Source organism: Chelonia mydas, chromosome 2, assembly GCF_015237465.2.
Source record: "Chelonia mydas isolate rCheMyd1 chromosome 2, rCheMyd1.pri.v2, whole genome shotgun sequence".
Taxonomy (NCBI): Eukaryota; Metazoa; Chordata; order Testudines; family Cheloniidae; genus Chelonia; species Chelonia mydas.
In genome coordinates this window covers 177,192,101-177,213,885 of record NC_057850.1, presented here as the reverse complement: position 1 = coordinate 177,213,885, position 21,785 = coordinate 177,192,101, and the positions used below count along the sequence as shown (strand labels likewise).

Here is a 21,785-nt window from a genome sequence, read left to right as displayed (position 1 = left end):
GAAGAGTCCCAAGCATATTCAGACTTTTCTTCATTTACACTGTGAAAAGAAATTTTAGAATTCTAGGAACTTAAATGAAGTCATGGTCTCTGATGTTGATCTTGGACTTGCTTCCATTCTGTGTCAAGGATCTAACGTTTGGCATCCTCACTGCAGATGTTCAAAATCTCAAGTGATAGGAGAATATTAGAGCATCTTAACTTAAAGTGGTTGTGCATATCTGAATGCTGCATTAGGAATATGAATAGATTGTTAGGCTATGTTACTGGACACCGCACCTAGATAGAGTTACAGAACTCTCTCATGTGATCCCCATGCAGAAAACCTCTTGTTTGTTGGCAGCCAACTGAAGATTTGTTTAGTTTCTTTTCTTTAAAGTTTCAAGACTTGGCTCTGACTATATGCACACAGCTAGAGAATGCCAGGACATAAATGTCACTGACAATACTCTGTGTAGCTCATTGTCGTCATGGCAGCTATTGACTCCGAAGCTACTGGCCACCATTGAGATGAGGCCTGTATATGGAAATTCTAGCATTACACCAAAGATTAATTTGGTTCATTGTGCTGGTCATCTCTTCAGCAGCAAGCTTATTGCAATGAATGCTGCAAATGAACACGTATGTTTGGCATTTGTCCTTCCTCTCTGGTTCCCCGAAATCACAGAGGTCTATGTCCATAATGGAGGAGGTTGTTCACTCAAGGGAGTATATTGCACAATAGTTTGTTGACCCTCTTGCCTACTTTAATTTAAATTATTTTTTTTGGAGACAGAAGGCAGTTGAAAATCTTTTCCTTTCTTGAGCCACCCCACATCATCTTTAGAATCTCCCTTTGCCTCGGTACCCTTTAATCTAGTGGAGGAGTATAGCATGCCTGCCCTGTATAGCCCGTTCTAGAGTGGCCAGGAGGGGTTCTGTGACTGTATGCTGCTTGTACAGTCATCCCACAACACAGGCATATTATGTCTGCCTCTGAGCCTGGCCCTTATGTGCTAGGAAGGAGGATCCCAAAGGTAACTCTCAAAGATCTCCCAGGAGTGTGTTCCTACCATCAGCATGACGGGCAGAAGCATGTGTCAGTGAACAAGAACTTAGGCCCCAATTCAGGAAAGTATCACTATGCAGGAAGGGTGCTTACGTACGTGCTCAAGTCCTTTCCTGGATCAAGGCCTTAAAACAGACTCTCACCCAACAAAATATTTCTTGTTTGCAGCGTTGTTGTAGCTGTGCTGGTTCCAGGATATTAGAGACAGTGTGGGTGAGGTCATATCTTTTATTGGGCCAACTTCTGTTGATGAAAGAGACAAGCTTTTGAGTTTATACAGAGCTCTTCTTCAGGTCTGGGAAAGGTACACACAGCTGAATATAAGGTGGAACAGAGAAGGGATTAACACACATTGTAAGAGACCATTCGTGGTTAAGTGGGAGGTTAACATCTCTACAGTCATAGGACAAAGGAAGGTTAGTGGGTTACATATTGTAATGAGCCATAAATCCAGTGTCTTTATTAAGTCTGTGATTTTTTGATGTCAAGCAGAATTATGAATGTAGATTCCCAAGCTCATCTTTTGAAGGTGTTGTGCACATTTCCTTTGGGAACAAGGACAGAGAGTTCAGATATGGAGTGATCGTTTTGTGAAAAGTGTTTACCCACCCAGAGTTGATAGGGTGTATTAGTCTTTTATCGTTTTTCTGTCTGAATTCATCTAAGAGTATAGTGATTGTCTCATTTCACTCACATAGTTGTTGTTGGGGTATTTACTGCACTGGATGAGGAACACCACATGTTGTGATAGACATGTATAGGATCGATAGATCTTAAAAGGTGTGTTGTGGGAGGTATCCTTCACTGTAGCAGTGGAGATATGTCTGCCAATTTTGCATTTGTTGTTGTGGAAGGGTCTGGTGCCTTTTTGTGTTGTTATATCCTGGCCTCTGGGGAGCTTGCTTCTGATGATGAGTTTGGCAAGGTTGGGGGATTGTTTGAAGGGCCAGAAGAGGGACTTGGGGAAACATTTTTTTCAGTATGTGGTCTCCATTGAGTATGGGTTTTTACTGTGTAATGATATTCCATGTAGGCTTCAGTGTGAGGTGGTAGGTGACAACTAGCAGTGTGGAGTCAGAGGGTCCACCGCCACAGTATTGAAACAGGTTCTCTCAGGGTATTTGGGTGGCCCATTCCCTGATGAGATCTACTTCTCTGGTGGAGTGTCCTTTTATGGTGAAGGCAGTTTTAAATTTGCTAAAATGTGTATTTTGAACTTTCTCCTTGGAGCATATTCTGTGATATCTGAGTGCCTGGCTGTAGATAATGGATTTCTTGGAGTGGAGGTTACTGGATCTGTGAAGGTAGATATGGTGATCCGTAGGTTTCTTGCAGATAGTTGTCTGTAAGGTTCCATTGTGATGCTGACTGTGGTGTCCAGGAAGCTGATGCTGGTATGGGAGTGTTCTAAAGAGAATTTGATGGATGGATGGTTGTTGAAATAGTGGTGGAAATCTATGAGGGAGTTTAGGTAGTCTGTTCATAGGATGAAAATATAATTGATTTAACTCAGGTAGAAGTATCACTGGTTTCATGGTGTATTTGTCCAGAAGTGTTTATTGACATTTTGGTTTACTGGGAGCGTCTGAGTAGTTGTGTACCAGCATACAATGTTGATCAGATTTTCATGCACAACATTTGATGCAGTAAACTACTCTTGAATACAGTGCTGGGTAGTGCTTTCAGTAGAGAGTGGAGATGGATGTTTGCTTTAAAAACTTCTCCATGACTATTAGTTTTAATTTTTAAATGAAATCCCTTTGAATGTGTTTCCTATCCTTGTTGTGTTCATTTTGTCCAAACAGTCTAGTGAATGAGAATGTTGACGGAATATTCAAGGAGGCAGAACATTTTAAGTGAATATTGGCTAAAGAATTTTTTTTTGGGAAAACGCATTTTGAATGTATAAATATAAGTACTTACACCAAAAAGACTGATTACTGTGAGTCATGCTTATCCAAACAAGGAACTGGAATGAACCCTGTGACCTATGTATTCAATCAAAACACATCACCAAGGTTCAAATTGTGAGTATTGAATATTCACAACAAACCTGCAAATTGCTCAGTTTATAGACAGAAAAAGAAGTGACATTTGTCAATCACTACAATTTTTTCAACAGAATTTACTCATGACCTAAAGGTATTGAGGTAGTTTTGGTATTCTGATTAACACCTTGGGTCAGTTACACTGTGTGGCTCTTTTCTCTCTGGGGAGAGCGGCACATAGTTCCCACCTTCATGGCTGTAGAAATATATGGAATCCCAGGGCCTTGGTAAAGGGAGCTGATTTGCTTCTTCCTATGGGTGGATTTGGATTGCAGTCAGAAGGAAGCAAGAAGTTTTGTCAAGTGAGCTAGATGTATGCACCACCCTTCTCAGATGCATGAAGGAAACAGAATATATCATGGCAATGAGGTGTTTTACTGAGGCCTGGTGAAGAACATACAATAGACTTTTTGTAAGCTTCCTGGCCAGGAAATTCACCCTGAAGAATTACTGAATCGCAGGAGGGCAGAGTCAGCATTTTTTGTTTGTTTCAGGGAGTATGAGAATAATATCCTTTTCCCCATTCTCCTATTGGTGGAGCTTTAACATGCCAAAAATAGTAGGGAAGGAAACTTGAAATGAATGATTAATTCTTCTAACATAAAAGTTTCCTGTAAGTTTTGATTTATGAGTCAGGCTTTTGTTTGCAAATAATTTGCTATAGCAGCATCGAGTTTGACGAGATTTGGGATGGATGTACGTTTTGCAACTAAAAAGTAGGGAAGTTGGATCATAAGATGATTGTGATTGTGTAAATAAAGTTCCTCCTTGTTTGGAGGGATAGGGTTAAACTCCTATGCCCGAATAGGAACAAGAGGGTCATGTTAGAGGGCTGTCCTAACTGTTGAAATCCAACCTTGTGAGAATGTTCCTGAGCCTATAAAATGAAACCATTACCAGGTAGCATTGAACAATCCTGACAGTGTAAGGTGGAAGATTTAGGGGGTTCTCTCTTTTTGTGACAGAAAGAAATAAGAACTTAAAACACTTCAGGTTAAGAAGGGTCAGTTTTTCGTTTAATCTAGGCAGAAAGGCAGCGTAGTGAGTTATCAATTCCATGAATACTGAGTCCAAGCCAGGACATAAAGAAACTCTGTATGGTGATAGTAGACACCATAGACTATGCTGCTTGGTCTGAAAGCTAGAGAATCAGGGGAGAACTACAGGGTCTTACTCTCTGTCCTGTAGCCTAAATAGAGTCCTTACCCTGGAGGCCTGTCTCTTCTCTGGTGCATGAAAATGCTATAGGTAGATTTCTAGGTCTTTCAGGGAAAACCAAAGACCTGTTTAAATATAGCTCAGCAACATTTGGTTCAGCTGCTCTGAAATCAGGAAAGCTGCACAATAGAGACTCTCTTCGTTCTTGCAAAGTTCCTCCAGTTTATCAGATATTGATCTCTCCTTTCACAGCACTGCTAAAAGTTGCCTGGTAGTGCTTGGAAACACTGTGAGGTGCTCTAAACCCTGGCAGATTGAGAGTTGTGAGTGTGCCCTAGAAGTCACCTTTTCAGACTCCATAAGGAAACCAGTTTTTCTGCTTTGTTTTCAGAGCCTTTTGCTGATCAGCCAGACAAGTAATAACATTAACGCAGCAGGTTTAAAAAACACCATGGGCTTTTATGTCTTTAGGAAAGGCCTTGGAAAGGGACTGATTCGAGTTGGTAGGAGCTGGGAGGAAGGGGAGGATATCAAAGAAGGGTCAGCTCCTAGTTTGCAGGTTATAGAAGAAGCTCTCTAAAAGAAATATACCTTAAACTTTGTTCACCATGATATGGCGATTGGGCTTCTTACAGACCATAAGAGGAAGGAAGAACATAAACGTCAGTGCTCTCCTCCTGGATTTCAGCTGCTAAAGACTCGTGTGTGTGTGTGTGTGTGTGCGTGTATATATATATACACACAGCATGTGAATGTTAGGTATAAACTGTCCTTTTGGTTGCCATGTATGGCATTGCTCAGTTGTAGGCCTAAACTTCATGTGGGCAGTAAAAATAAATCAAACTAATGCTCGCTGTTTCTTCTCTCTGTTTATGTAACGGTGCCCTCTGTCTCAGTAGGGAACCTTTCTCTTGTGAGAGTCACGGACTTTAAATCTGAATATTTTTGCTATTCTTGCTCAACTAGACATGTGGCGCCGGTTCTTGGATTAAATACTTCTGTGGGTGGCTGCTTAGTATTTGCAAGCAAATGTCAGGGCCAAATCCTGCCCTGGCCAGAGCAGTGAGAGGCAGCAGAAACCTGCCCAGTGCCTCAGCTGCTACAGGATTCCTCAAAGTGGGTTGAGGGAACAGAGGTCCAGGTGTGCACTTCACTGTCTCTCTGAGCAGGAGCGAACGTGTCCCCAGCAAGCATTTGCTGCTTGACAGTAACATGCCCAGTAGTTAGCTGGGGATGGCTGGACTTGCTTCCTAACCCACAAGACCAATGTGATAGCAAGACACACCCCTTAACACGTTTTACACACTACCAACTGCGTCTCTTCTAAACAGGGCTGGGTGAATGGCTGGTTTTTAGGTTTGCTGTAGGTTCAGGGAAGAAAAAAATAGGTTCAGCTTGAACCGAATTAGATACCTCTGAAAAATGTCAATGAACCAAAAATGTCAACAGAACTTCACTTTTGGGTCAAACGAAACATTTTGTTCAGCAATCCTTTTAGTGTCCGGACACTTGTTGACGTAAGAGGAAATGAAGGGTTGTATTCACAACACATCTTGAGGAGTAGGCGGGGATGCCCACCGTCCAGTAGTAGCGCAGCGGTTAGGGCACTCCTGTGGGAGATGTGGGTTCAGTTCTCCCTCTGCCTAACATAGGGAAGGGATTTGAATGTGGGTCTCCAACGTTGTACTTGAGAGCCCCAACACCTGTGCTATAAGATAGTCTGTGGTGGGCCTTAGTCTTTCGTGTTGAAGCTGTTCTGCTTTGCATAAAATACTTTAATAGTCATTGGGCCACAGAGAGAGAGAGACTCTATAAACTGATGGTCTGAAAAGTTTTGCTCAGATCTAGTTCTAACGTTTACAGAGGATGAACAGGATCCTCTGTCAGCCTTTCTTCCTCCTCCCACTTCCTGGAACCCGAGAACAGAAGATGGGTGGATTTAGCTCATAAAGAAGGGTGACTGTGGTATAAACAAAGGAGGCTGATTGCCAGTATCCATTTGTTTAGAAAGTTATTAACCAGTAAAGTGACTAAAACTGCAGGAACATTTCATTGTGTGGGGTTGGGGAGAAGGAGCAAGGTATATCAGTGGAATATAATAATAGTCTACACTGGCTTTTATTTAAAATCTTATAACCCGTTATAGACACTTCAATAGTTAGACCATAAAAATAATGGCCAGCTAATATAATTTGATGAAGCTCCATTGGCTTCAGTTGAGGATCGGGCTATGTTACTTTTGGCGACGTGTGGTGGAATGGATGAGTCTTAAGGATTCATCTCTCTGGCTGGTGGTCAGAAAGATTTATCTGCATGCAGTTTGAGCCAGCTGATATATATCAGCATAACTCCACTGAATTCAGTGCCAATGTATGCCACCTGTGGATTTGGCCCTTTAACTATTAGCTGAATAAATAGTACACAAACCTATAATAGAATTTTACTATCATAATTCATTGTGTGTCTGTAGAATCTCCATATAGTAATTTAACTTTGCAACTTTTAATCACTATTTAAGGACGAGTTCTTAGATTACCCCTTTGTCTTTAGCAACATCGCTGTTATTGTGTTCGTTGAATTCTTCCAGGGTTAATTTTTTATCCTTTTCTGTTTTTTCAGAGGTTCTTAATTTATTGCCAGAATCAACGGACTGTTCTAATTCAAACATATTTCATTATCTATGAATACTAAACATTTTTGGCAAGTACAACAAGTGCTAAGATAACATACTTACATAGCTTGTTTTTCTACTGTATATAGCCTGACCTGGTCTGGAATTTATCTATCTCTTTATATCTGAACATGTATGACTTTTTCAATTAACCACTCATATCAGTTTGTCTATATAAAATTAACACCAATAAAAGATGAGTTGGGATACTTCTATGAAGCAATTTTCCCTGATACTAACATATACAAATTACACTTTACATTTCAGACAAATGAAAGGGGATCTGTTATTTCTTATTTAATTTGCAGACTTCAACCATTTGTTATGCACGCATACATAAAGTAACTTACAATGGTAAAAAATAAAGGTACATAGAAGCTATCTGGTAGCAATTTCAAGAGGGAAGGTTTGGCCTTAGTCACTGGAGCCAGGATACTCTGGGACTTATGAGGAAACCATCCGTTTTAGGGATGAACAGTATTCACAATTTTGTGAAACAACTGACCTATGTTCAGACCACAAGTGGGTTTCCCAAATCCCTATAATTTATCATTCAGAAAGTTTTATGACTCTTGGAGTTTCCTTGAACTTGCTGAACTATATTCCCCCACAATCACTTAAATGTGGATTTGGTCCCATCATAGACATTCAAGGCCCGATTCTCCATTTTACCTTCGAGCGCAATGAAGCTGCTCCTGTTTGCCATCAGTGTAAGTGAGAGGGGAATCAGGCTTGTGGAAGGGACCTGGGATTTTTGCTTTACCCCTTAGGTTTGATATAATGAGGAATTCCTTTACAGGGACTGCAGGCTATTCCCAGGATAAAAAAAATGGGTTGGAGATCTGCATTTGCTTGCCAGGTTTCGTTTGAAACATGTGTGCACTAAGCGTGGTATTAGTACTGAGCTGCTTATTTCTAGCCGGGAGATCAGACTTAATGTTGGGTTGGGAATGGTGGCAGCCTTCTTCCTCTGTCCCATTCCCGCATGGGCCTTCCCCACATGCATACACTTGAGCCCCCACCCCCAAGCCAAAGAGCATCATTCCTGCTTCCCTACCTGTGGTCCCTAGTTGATCTCCCCAGCTCCCTCCTTGGAAAGTTGCACATCACCTCCACCTCCTAGTGTGCCAGCCCATGCAAGGTGGCCTTGATAACATGTAAAACCTCATACTGCTTTTAAAGCCTGCTAAACTGTCCGAGTTAAAGTCTAGAAGGGAGACGAGCTTTAAAATGACCAGTTTAGTATGCGTTAAAGTCAGTGCAGCCTGGATTTTGAAATTGTCACTTAGCACATGTTAGCTAACACATGCTAACATCACACCTTTAAATCCTCATCTAGGCAAGGCCAGCAACAGGTGAGGGGAAGAATTACTGCACCGGAGGGGGTGGGGGAGGAATCACAGATAGGCAGAGGTGGATGTTGTGAGTACTCTGAGGTGGGGGGACCTGACTATACAAAGTGAGGGTGTCGGATGAGGTGCCACATATTTTACTTCTCCTAGGCAAACCCTGGGTTCGACCCAGATTAGAAACCAGCTCTCTTCATATTGGAGTTACTTATTTAAAATATCTGGACTAGAGTAGCAGTTCAAACTCTAATTTTGTTGTCTCTGTTACCCATTCTTGCTTTGCTAGATGGGGAATAACATTCACATTTCACTGGTGCCATATTCTACCATTCCAAGCACTTTCATGATTCCCCAACATGTGTGGGAAACTTGGAAAGGATGAGCCCCATTTAAGCAATTAAATCAGTGCAGCAGTTCCACACAATGGTATTAAATATCCTACATATTTTTGAAGCATGTGTTGTGTATATGCAGTGTATCTGAGCTGTTACATCCAGAACTGTTTGACCCTATAAGTGACTTTATTTTTATTAAGGATGGTGCAATTTGATATGACTAATATACATTGCTACTTTATGCCTTTGCCCCCTGCTCCATGAGGCTATTCAAATATGCAAAGACTATTAAAGAAACCCTATGGGAATTTCTTCCTCTGTTGCAAATATAGCATTCCCGAAGAATGAAGTAATTCAAATTTTTTCTTCCATGGTTACATCCTGTCTCTGAGGAGCTTTGTGGTTTGTGCTGACAACAAAATGCTGGCAGAAATACCCACCGAATAAGCTGTCATTTAAATGTTGTCTATCAAACATGTTTATGGGCTCTTTAATGGAGCAACCAGTTCTAATACATTTACAAAGCTAGAGACTGACCTGTCATTCAGTGTGTGCCATTTATAAATGGAATTGCTGGAATAAGGGATGTTTGGCTTTTCTAGCTGCTTATTCATTATTAGTAGTAATAAAACTATTGTGGCGGTGCCTTGAGGATCCAATCGAGGACCAGAATAATGCTTGGCACTATTTAAAGTCTGATAGAGTTCTTGTGATATACATATTCACACTTGTATACATATGCATATATATGAGTATGTGCAGGTCTGTAGTTATATATGTACAAAAAATGTATACACACATACCCCCTAGTGAGTTTGGATGCTTCAGTTTGCGGCTGCCCAAGTTGAAAAGCTGAGATCCTTTTAAGACGACGATTTTCAGAAAGTGTTGAGAGCCCACTCTTTGAAAATCAGGCCTTGTTAGTGTGTATTAAGTTGGGCACTACTCACTCTTGAAAATCTTGGAGAGGCATGTATGCGCATTGAAGGATGCCAGTGAGAGATGAACAACATTTGTAATAGTTTTCATCACTCTGGTGCATTCACCCTTCACCTTATGGCTGAGTAAACTTAAAAGTCCATTTGCAAATAAAATTGGGAAAGAATAACAGACACGTTACATTAGTCATAGTTCAAGTTTACAGTTTAGGAAAATGTTTTTCTAATGATTAGCTATTACTCTTCTGTCAGAAGAAGTTGGTCAGAATAGTCCTGCAATAAACCTCATAAGATTTTGGATCTTGCAGGAGAAATTGTTGCTTTGATCTTGGTGTCTGGCTCATTTTGAAAGAAATGTCCACTGTGTAAATCAGATAAGTAGAGCTGGTTGGAAAATTATTTCTTTTTCCCTTAAAATTTTTTATGCAAATAATTTTTAGCTGTTGTTGAAAATTTTCTTCAATTTGTTTTTCAGGTTTTAATTGGAAAAACAACCCCCCTTCCCCTGCAAAAAATTCAGTTTAAAATTGAAAACCCAGAGCTGGAAATTTTGTGAAAATTTCCATTTCACCTCCCAAAAAAAAAAAAGTTTTGACAAAAATTTTTCCAACTGCAAATAACACTCACTGCTGGGTAGCAGGAGTGTGTGCAGTTCTAAATTGACAGGTTTCATAATTCTGCCATTTGTCTTTCACTGTAGACTATCACGTATAGAGGCTAAAGTAAAAAATAGAGAAAACATGCCTCTTTAAAATTTTCATCTTGTAGAAAATTTTACAGGAACACATTGTTATTACATGCAATTCACCTTCGAGGTAAGAAATCGTGTCTAGCCACGAAGTAATTTGAAATGGCCAGGATTGTTTTATATTCGAGAACAATTTGTCTCTGTAGAAATAAGACCATTCTATGAATTTATTATTATAATAATTCACTTAGAATAAAATGTTCAAAGAACCCTTTGAAAGTGTGCATGGGGTATGTCAGCTTGTGCTTTTTCTCTGCCTTCAGAATGATGCCTGTTTTTCAAAGATCTTTGGGTTGAAAATTAAACTTGAACAAATGCACCTAAAGTCAGTGCAGATACAAATTTTAGATGTGTTTTATGGCACAGTGGCCTTACTAATGATTTTGAATGTGGCAAGGTTCTGGCAGTCAGGAGAGCAGCCAGGGCATCACTTGACTGTTCTTGGACTCACCAGCAGTTGCCTGTTCCCTTCAGCCCCTTTCTCTTTACACAACAGTCCCTGTATTCTAGAGAGAAACAGAAGATAGATAAAAAACCCATTAGTTCACTTTATAAAATGAGTCCCCAGTCTCCAGCCTCTTCATACCTCCCCTTCCTGACATGTACTTCCAGACTCAGGCTCATGGTAACTATGAAAAACATCAATGCATATCCTATAAGTAGGGCCCTACCAAATTCACAGCCATGAAAAACGCATCATGGACCATGAAATCTGGTCTTTTGTGTACTTTTACCCAATATTATACAGATTTAATGGGGGAGACCAGCATTTCTCAAATTGGGGGTCCTGCGGGGGGGGGATCACAAAGTTATTTTAGGGGGGTTGCGGTATTGCCACCCTTACTTCTGTGCTGCCTTCAGAGCTGGGCAGCTGGAAGGTGGTGGCTGTTGGCCAGGCGCCCAGCTCTGAAGGGAGCCCCCCACCAGCAGCAGCACAAAAGTAAAGGTGGCAATACCACACCGTGCCAGCCTCATTTCTGCGCTGCTGCCTTCAGAGCTCGGTGGCTGGAGAGTGGCAGCTGGTTACTCAGAGCCCAGCTCTGTAGGCAGCAGCAGCGCGGAAGTAAGGGAGGCAATACCACACCATGCCATCCTTCCTTCTGTGCTGCTGATGACGGTGGCTCTGCCTTCAGAGCTGGGCTCCTGGCCAGCAACCGCTGCTCTCCGGCTGCCCAGATCTGAAGGCAGCGCCGCCACCAGCAGCAGTGCAGAAATAAGGGCAGCAGTACTGCAACACCCCCTACAATAACCTTGCAACCCCCCCCCCAGCGCGCGCGCACACACACACACACACACACACAATTCCTCTTTGGGTCAGGACCCCTACAGGTACAACACCATGACATTTAAGATTTAAATAGCTGAAATCATGAAATTTACAATTTTTAAAATCCCATGACCATGAAATTGACCAAAATGGACTGTGAATTTGGTAGGGCCCTAGCTATAAGTTGCAGGCGCTTGCCTTTCTCAGCACTGCCTCCCAAATGTATTGAAGGTCATTATGATTTACAATGGTCCTCCAGACCTTGTAGGGTGAGAGGGGGTGGGAGTTTGGCAACAGAGGGAGCAGTTCCCTTGTGTTGTATGGCATTGTATGAGGGCACAGTGTGGATTGCAGGACTCATGCCAAACTGCAGTCAGGACAGAGCAATCACTGGAAGAAACCATTTGGAGTAGCTTAGTATAAGGTATCTGTTGGCAGGCTTTTGCTACTGGTTCTGTGGCCCTGCACAATCTCGGGATAAGACCAATTTTCAAAGACATGCTACTCAGCCTGCACTGCCACTTCCCCTCCCAGCTGCATTTAACATACTCTAAAGAATTAATGTGATTGAATACATGCCAACTCCAGTGCTCGCAAAGTACGCCAGACAAATGTATCGCACAATTAGGACAAGGATGGGGATTTTGCACCTTATTATGAAGCAGCTAGTATTGGCCTCTGTCTGATACAGGCTTTCAAATGAGATGACCCATTGGCCTGTTCCAGTATAGCAGTTTCTGGGTTTAAAGTAGACACCCACTTTTCCCGATATTTTAGAGAAGGAAGGATTGGACTTTTATGTTTCGGATATCAAACCATGTCAAGTTAAATTATTATGTTACTTGTATGCGCAAACACTTGGTCAAACTTTATAAGATGTAAATGAATGTGTACTTCATACCCCTGTTATCTCTGGGCACAATCAAGCCCCAATCATGACAGATCTTTTCTTTTTCTCTCTTTGATTACTTCTCCTCTGGCAGATTTTCCTAAGTGCACACCATGTTTTATCTGTGTGAAATTTAAAAAGCTGAGATAGAACAGGCAGGATGGGATCCTGTTCTATCTCCAATGTAAGAATTTACTGATGTCTGTCCTACCTAAAAAGCAGGTACTAATTCTTTGCTATTCCTGGTTTAATATTGAAATTCCGGTTAACAGGGTTCTAAACCAAACATTAAAATTCAAAGACAACACATGTCAATATAATTTGTGAATCACTTGCATACAATAAATAATGAAAACTAGTTCTGGTGGGACAGATAAATACAGAGGACCATAGCCTTGATAGGCAAGTAATCACTAGGAGAAATGTGAACTATTTTGGTATTTATTTGCTTCTGTGTTCATCTCCCCACTTGTAATATCAGGAGAAGAATGGTTGGTTGGTCAGTGGGGCAGGAGGTCATACCTTATCAAGAAGCAGGGCAGTGAGCTGTCTGGAGGAGGAGGCGGAGGAGACAGGAAAGATTACTCTAAATTTGGATAAACTTCTGTTAATCTTTTCTTTTCATATGACCAAGATTTCAGGCAGCTCAGATGGAGTCTGTGGAGACAGACTACATGAAGCAAGTGAAAAAGGCCATGGAGCAATTTTGTGTCTGTAACAGATTTTCTCCACACCTCGTATGTAATTTTGTTGAGATGTTGGTTTGTAATGTGTTTATGTTCTCGTTCTGGCAAAATGGAGCAGTCAGAGAGGTGAGCTGGGAAGCATATACTACAAGGATGCTATTCACCAAAGTGGGCATCTAACAAAGGCTCCCCCTCTATTCTTCTGAGGGCAGTAGGGAGGAATTGGCTGATATTCTATGGTGGTGCAGATATTATTTCATTTCAATGGATTTTGTTCAGGGCCCTTCTGTAGGCTGCATAGAGTTAGCTGTGGAATCGGTGGCCTGACGTAGCATGGCAATCTTGGATGAAGATTTGGGCTAACCTTCAACAAGCCTTGAAAAATTGTACTCATGCATCTGCTTGCCTTAGGCATCCAATTTTGTTGAACAAGCGAGTAAAATATTGTTACTTTATGTTATCATTATCAACTTTGTTATTAGTTATGATAAAGCTAGATGAACAGATTTTGTGCCCGGGCTGGTACATTTTCATGATGATTTTGCAAGGCCACATTGACCCGAATCCCTACAAACTATGAAACAATGAAGTTGATTGAAATGTCTAATGATATGTAGTGTCACAGTATAGGGACACTGTGATGGTGCCCAGGATTCTGAGGCACCTCACCACCACTTGCCCCTAGTATGAAGCAATTTTGCCTGATGCCTGCTGTAGCTCATCTCACTGAAACGAACATCCTCTGCCACGCACAAGCACTGTCTTCCAGGTCTTTGCAGACCTTTCCCTCTCTGTGCAGGCTAGCGATAGACACACACCAACTTCCGAGTCCTCGGCACACTCCCTGCAGTGTCTAGCTCCTGTCACTGACAGAAATTACCAGGCAAGCTGTCCCCAGAGAGAGAGACAATTTGACTGACACAACTCAGGATCAGGCTTTATAATATTACAGCACTGAAATATATTTACAGTGAAATAATCATAAATTTATTATAAAAGGTTACATTTTAAGAGATAGTGGGTCAGGATAAGAAGTGGAAACAGAAGTGGTTCCACATGTAAAACAAAACATAAAACGCAACCCTAGGTCTACAATTTCTAAGGGTTACCTTTCCTATTTAACAAAATCGATTTTCTCTCAAGGATTCAGCCTTTGACTGAGAGCTGCTGGTTTTCTGTCTTAACTCCCACATCTTTCCGGGGTTTCCTCTGTGAATGGATCACAAAATGTCCTCCTATTGTTTGTTCTTTGGTGTGCTGGCCCCCATGTTAACTTCACATCCTCATGTTGACTTGGAATGCAAATGTAGCTCCCACTGTGTTTTGCTTAAAATGCTTAATTTGCATTAGAGACAGGGATATGCTTTGCCTGGCAGAAAACTTGTTTGTCAACTCTGCTCTGTTACTAGTTAAAAACGTATATTTAGTAGGTACTCATAACTCCTTACATACCCTCTGTACATACATCTCACAATATCTGTGATGGCCATTGTGTCACTGGCTTTCATTTGGTACTGTACAAGACACTATTTACGGATAAGAACCCTGAAAGTGGCGTTAGGTGTGGTGAGTTTGTCAGGCCTGATAGGAGTTGCTGTTGCAGAATAGGTTTCAGAGTAGCAGCCGTGTTAGTCTGTATTCGCAAAAAGAACAGGAGGACTTGTGGCACCTTAGAGACTAACCCATTTATTTGAGCAGACGCTTTCGTGAACTACAGCCGATGAAGTGAGCTGTAGCTCACGAAAGCTTATGCTCAAATAAATGGGATAGTCTCTAAGGTGCCACAAGTCCTCCTGTTCTTGTTACAGAACAGTGAACCCTGTTCAAGTTGGCACTTGAAGCGTTCTAAGGTTCACAACACATATTACGCAACGTTGTAAGCGCTGTAAATTGACTCTTCACATGTCTTGATGATCTTCATTGTGCTTGCAGGTTGCTCAGGAGAAAGGAAACTGCTCTTTTCAGAAAAACCCTAACCCGTGTGTCATCCCTCAAGGAAATGACAATATTTTTCACACGATCTTTGCTTTTTTTACCAAGTCTGGCAGAAAAGTACTGGTAAGAAATTCCATATATGACTGAAATTTAAAAGGGTCAGATGTTGTAAAATGCGTTTGTCAGAGGAATGTGAAGTGGTCAACTACTTTTTTCTTTTCAGAGTAACTTTCATGTAGTCTAAAATAAGAATGACATTTTACTTGTCACAGACCTCAGTCCCTCACTGGAAGCTTTGAGGCTACCAAAGTACAGACAATAAAAAAAATAACACAAGTATTAAAGGTTGAATAATATCTGCTGATGCTAAAAGAAAAAAGATTGATACAGGTTGAAGAAATCCAGTGAGTGAGAAATTATATAGAATCAACGTAACTAGCTAATGAGGTGATGCAAAGCCCATTAATGTCATTGGGAGTCTTTCCATTGTTTTCTTTGGACTTTGCATCAGGCACTAAAGGCAGAACTTCAAAGCGTGTTTGCAGCTAGACTTGGAGCAATGTATTGTATATGCAATAGAAATACATAGATTCTTGTTGAAAATGTTTTTCTGCAATACATTTTTCTCTAAGCCTTTTATCTCAGGGGAGGTATTCTGACAGGAAGTAATAGATAGCAGGGTTTACTTGCCATGGCTGAAATTTACCCCTGTGCAGAGGCCCAGTACATATTCTGTGTTCAATTCCAGCTTAAGTGTGCTGACCCTCAGTTCAGGGATGAATTTCCTGTGACATGGTTTTATGAAGTCCTGGAATGATTATGATTCTGCAGATTCTGAAAACAGACACTGTTTTGTATAAGGGAGTTGTACAATCAGTTTTACTGGTTCATCAAATGCCTGTTTTCATTCAATCAGTAGGAATGTTTGGTACTGCTAGTTAGTATTAAAATGAATGATTTCCTCCCTTCCTAATAGATCTTACAGTCTTTTACTTATTTCCCTTAGGACTGTGAAAGACCAGGCAGGTCCTGCTTAATTATACGCTGCAACTTAAGCTCACTAGCAAAAGCAGAATCCCGCAATATAGATGTTTACATGCTGCTGAATACAGAGATATTAAAGAAGGTAAGTGCTTCTGCCTCTTTCTAGCGCATATGCTCAATAGTAATTTAAATATACTTATATATTGAAATATACATGAAGCACTGAATATTGCCTCCGTCTGTGTCTAGTAGAACTAGTTTAAATTTTTTACTGAAAAGTTTTAAGTTGATTACTAAAAATTTCCATTTGAAATTTTCATTGTGGTCAAAATTTACTAATTGTTTTTGTTGAAAACTGGAAACCGTACATTGAACATTATTTGTGTTAAAAATTTCAGATTTTGGTAAAAAATATTCAGTTTTTGGTTTTCAAAAGCCAATACATTTTACTGAAACCCCACAATTATTTACTGAGTTTTGAAAATGAAAATTGTTTCAAGTTTGGTTTTTCATTGAAAAAATAAATAAAATGGCAGGAAATTTAGAAAAAAAGTAGTTTTTATTTTAAATATCCTATGAAAAACAGCTGGCACTTTTCAACCAGCTGTAATTGCTATATATCTCACTATAAGATGGCTTTACTTGGCACATCATCCTATTTTGTGAATGAATAAGAATTTCATAGAGAAGCCTAGGAGAAGCCTTTCAGTCTGAGCTGGGATTCAAATGACAGTGAAGAACTTTTTATACTTTAAAAAGAAAAGGAGTACTTGTGGCACCTTAGGGACTAACCAATTTATTTGAGCATAAGCTTTCGTGAGCTACTTCATCCAATGAAGTGAGCTGTAGCTCACGAAAGCTTATGCTCAAATAAATTGGTTAGTCCCTAAGGTGCCACAAGTACTCCTTTTCTTTTTGCGAATACAGACTAACACGGCTGTTACTCTCAAACCTATACTTGAAAAAGCTCCTTCTCTCATTTCAGAAGAATGGGGTGTGTGTATGTGTGTGCGCATGTGCAGGTGGAGTCAGGAGGGAATGTGCAGGATTCATGGATTGTTCTTGGAAACTCTTATTTAAGGCCTTCATGCTTTTATTTTTTTAAATCTGGATCACTGTACATTTTCAATTATTGCAATACTTGGAGTAGTTGACCCCTTTTATTTTAAACCCGAATCATTGCCAAAATCCTGATGTTTAGAAATTAACTGATTTTGGGAACTCTGGCACACTTGGAAACTCATTAGAATCATAGAATGTTAGGGTTGGAAGGGACCTCAGGAGATCATCTAGTCCAACCCCCTGCTTGAAGCAGGACCAATCCCCAATTTTTGCCCCAGATCCCTAAATGGCCCCCTCAAGGATTGAACTCACAACCCTGGGTTTAGCAGGCCAATGCTCAAACCACTGAGCTATCCCTCCCCTCAATGTGTTAACACATTGATTAACACATTGCTTTATGTAAAAGTTCAGTTGCAATGGCAGTGGCTGGAATGTTCCAGAAGAAGGTAACTGAAAGATGTCAATCCTGGAGGGTGCTCCCAGGCCTCAGCTCCCACTAAATTGAATAGGAGCTGAAGATGCTTACCCCTTCATGGGAGGCGCTCATCATATTGCAGGATCTGACCTTAAATCAAATCACCTGCGTGTTATAAACAGTTATAAAATAAGACTGTAAGGTTTGTGAACAGTAGATCTGAAGGTGTAATCCTAGATTTTGCTGACTTTTCTTAAGTACATTAAAAAATAATTACAATTAGAAATAAAATCAAACAAAAACAGCCATACGTGCAGTGTTAAAGTTATGAGGTTTTTCAAACAGTCGGATAATGAGCAGAGTAAGTGTGCATAAACTATGATCCATGTGTTTATCTTTATTTTGTGATGAGATACAAGGGTAGAAGCCTGATAATTTTTTTAATCTGTTACTTCAAATATTTGTTATACAAAGAAAAAACATCACAGCCATCATAAGGAGGCTCAAGATACGAATAAACATGACATTCATGGTGAGAAACATGATAGCAGGCTAAGCAATGTTCTGTTCTGTCAGTGAATGAAATAAGATTAGTAAATTTAAAAAAGATTTACTGCGTTTCCACTTATTTTGTAGATGAGCTTTTTTGGGGGGATTTTTTTTAGTTTACAGTTTAGCTACAGCAAAGGTCTGTCAGATCACGATACTGTAAGATCGTGTAGGAGGATAATAAAATAAATCTGTTAGATAAATCTGTTGGTGACAGCCGTTAGATTAAAAACAAAAAAGGAAAGGTCTTTTCCTAAAGATTAGATAGACACCAGTTGATGTCTTCACGGCCTTTCCAGCTGAAATCACCTCGCATGCTGCTGTTTGTCCATGTTGAAGAAAGAGCACATAGGTGGAGCCAGATGTTTAAGTTGTGCTCGCATACAAATACCCCCACATATGCAAGCAGGTAACTGAGTACACGAAACATGCATTTGTGTACACTTGTCAAATTCAGCTCTTCGCAGAAGCTCTGCACCAGGCCCATGGGATGTCTGGTGCAGATCCTCTGGGACATGTATCTGTCACAGTTCAGGGCAACTGCACCTGTATTTTCTCCTCTATGATCCCCAAGGGCAGGGCTGTCCTTACCCATACGCAAAGTAAGCAGCTGCGTAGGGCACCAGGAAATTTGGGGCACCAAATTTCTTGGTGCCCTGCGCAGCTGTGTGCTGCTCCAGCCCCTGCTCCGCCACTTCCCCATGGCCCCTGCCCCTGCTCCTCCCCGCCTCTTCCCACCCCTGCTCCACCTCAGCCCCGCCCCCACTCCACCCCTTCCCCAAAGCCTCCTCCCCTGCCCCTGCTCCTCCCCACCTCTTCCCGCCCCTGCTCAGCCCCAGCCCTATCCCCACTCCCCTGAGGACTGCAGCAGGGCTGGGCCTGCACTCACTGGCGGCGGAAAGTGCAGCAGCCCAGCCCCAGCCATGCCGCCAGTGAGTGCTGGGGGGTGGTCCCCCCTGTTGCCCAAGTCAGCCCCACCCCCCTGCAGAGGCGTGGGGCCAACCCCTCCCCCCCCCCCACGGAGGCCTGCCCCACTCCCCCGCTGCGCGGGGGGTGTGGCTGCATAGGTCCCCAGAATAGCTAGGGATGGCCCTGCCCAAGGACACCCATTCTCAGGTTTCCAACTCCCCAGCAGTCACTTCTCCTGAGTGGAGACATGAATCTTCCTTCTGACAGGGTTTTTTCCCAGGCTGCATAGTTCCCTGCCTATACTATGAATTCCCCCGCAACTCAGACTATTTCAGCAGGCTGCTTTGCCTTTCTTCTTTAGAGGCTATAAACAGCATGCTTGCCACAGTAAGTTACCACTCAGCTCTTTCTAAGCAAGCACATTTATTCTTATGGTAAAAGCATTACAGAGAAAAAATATTAAAAACAATAAAAGAAATCTACATGCATGCTAATAAGCTTACCTAAGATCACCCTAACAAAGGCTGTCAGGTGAACAGTCCTTCAGACCCCACTAAAGGTTTTTTCCCTATGGTCAAAAGTTCATAATAGCTATGGCTCAGAACAAGCACACCCATGAATCTGTGAGTTACTGTTTTATCTAGTTTGGGTCTGAACTTTTGAAGAGACCATGAACAGGAAATCAGCCAGACAATTGGTTTCTCCTTAAGGCCTAGCTTCAAAAGGATAGGTCTGGAGCTGGGTAATTTTCATTGCCCTCCTCTCAGCTATTTTCTAGGAAACCCGTTTTCAGTTTGTTTGTCTCAAAAATTTATTCTTGACTGGTCTGTTTTTCAGTATAGTCCTTTGACGCTCCCAATGCTTCCCACGGTTTACATTAGTCATGTCTTCTAGAGTAGTTACATATAATCCAACAATACCACATACACATTAATTCAAGAAAATTTGTCCAAGAAAGTGCAGGAAATTGTCATATCTGTCATGGTGTCACCCACATAGAATATGAACTGCACATTTAAATGGCTACCTGTGTCCCCAACCACCAGTTTATTCTTGCAGTGTAGATGCTGGTGTGGTAAAGAATTCATTAAACTCATTTGAGCTGTAATTATGAGAATACACCACTCTATTTATTCATTAAGGGCCAGATTGTTGCCTCACCTTATGTGGGTGCAAACTGAGAAGGGGGGGGAGTTAAGAGTAGCCCTTCACACTTGGCAGCCCTGGTGCTTGGGAGGATGGCAGAGGCTGCACCTGAAATGCTTCCCCTTGGGAGCAACTTGCCAGAAAGGGGGCAGGGTTTAGGTGGAGCAGTGGTTTCTCACCCCCCAACAGAGTGGACTGCCTATATTGGGGAGTGGGTGCATGATGCCCCTCAGTTCTCTGGGCAAGATGGCTGTGCATCATCCTCAGAACATGGTAATGCCACAATCTAGTCCTAAATCAAAAATAACCTTACATAAATACCTACTGTATAAGAGTAAACAATGTGTTTAAAAAGGCAACTGGTTGGAAAATTTGTGTTTAAACGTTCTGTATAAAATACAAGGCAAAGTCACTTACTAATGGAAACATAAATCAAATACTTGCACTTTATGCAGTGTGCTGTGTCTGGAATTATTTTAAATAATTAAACAATTTTATCATATACTGTATATAAGTCTATCCCAGCTTCCAAATATCTGTTTCTAACTACTTGGGAACCATTGTGGTAAAGATTTAGCTTGTCTATGTTGATTGGCAATGTGCTGTGTTTTTCTGCTGTGTTGTGAGGCTGGGGTAGCCTTAAAAACAGCCCAAATTCAAATAAAAAAAAAGTCCAACGTTTTGTGGGATGCCTTTAATTTCAGTCTGAGATAATGCACTGTACTTTGTCCATCCATGTCCCAAGCTCAAGGTGCATGTGATTTCAGGTAGTATAAATCAGTGTAGCACTCAATTGCCAATCCAGCTGCCCTGGAGCATAAGGATAGAATATAATGTTATTAAATTGAAAAAGGTTGTTTTTAACTACTTTCGTTTTTAATTCTCAGGACAGTTCATCAGTCATCCAGTTTGTGACCAGGGCGAAGGTGAGGGCGGACACAACACTCAGGATTGTGGAAGTGCCTAATGGGAATCCTGAAGATGCAACAGTAAGTGACTGTCTGAAAAGAAAGGTCCCCATGTCCCATTAGTATGGAATACATTAGGGGAGCTAGGCAACTGGAATGTGTGGGTTTGGCCAACAAAAATGAGCGAGTCTGACTTCCTTTGAATGCACTAGCAGCAGTACTTCATAGCGTTTCTGTGGTTTGACTTGCTGTGATACCCGTGCCATCTTAGCAAATGATATTGTGTGGCGCTGTATACTCTGTGTTGTAGCTAGTCAAAGTTGTAAAGGACTTTGGGATACCTTTGCCAGCATTAAGTTAGGCTTCTCACTGTGAGGTTGATGTGAGCTTTAAACTAATTCAGATTTTTTTTTTGAAACTCCAGTGGGGTTTTTCCTCAGCAAAATCTCATCAGATATGACATTTTGAAATACGTAAATGTTTTAATAATAATTTGAGGTCAAAGACAATAACCAAAAATGTATGAAATTTATAGACAAGACCATCATCTTTTCTTTATCTCCACCTTTTATGTCTAGCTATTGCAGTGTGCATACAACACAAGGACTGTAAATTCACTAATTTATATCAGCCCTTGATGGTGAGAGAGGACGACTGCTCCCTTTTTGTTTAGCCCCAGCAACCTGAAAGTTTGCGTCTTCAGAGAAGCCCTCCTTAACAGGAGGAAATTTTAATTGTACA

At 41.2% G+C, this 21,785-nt stretch overlaps 1 protein-coding gene across 3 annotated transcripts in view; it reads left to right on the top strand.

Annotated features, from left to right (window-relative positions):
• Positions 1-21,785, top strand: part of ITGA9 (integrin subunit alpha 9) — a 291,928-nt gene that overhangs the window by 235,095 nt on the left and 35,048 nt on the right. For all 3 annotated transcript variants that reach the window (XM_007057218.4, XM_043540653.1, XM_043540651.1), the window contains 3 exons: positions 15,069-15,194; positions 16,078-16,197; positions 21,024-21,125. In XM_007057218.4, coding sequence (XP_007057280.2) covers positions 15,069-15,194; positions 16,078-16,197; positions 21,024-21,125 — 348 coding nt within the window. The remainder of the gene's footprint in view (positions 1-15,068; positions 15,195-16,077; positions 16,198-21,023; positions 21,126-21,785) is intronic.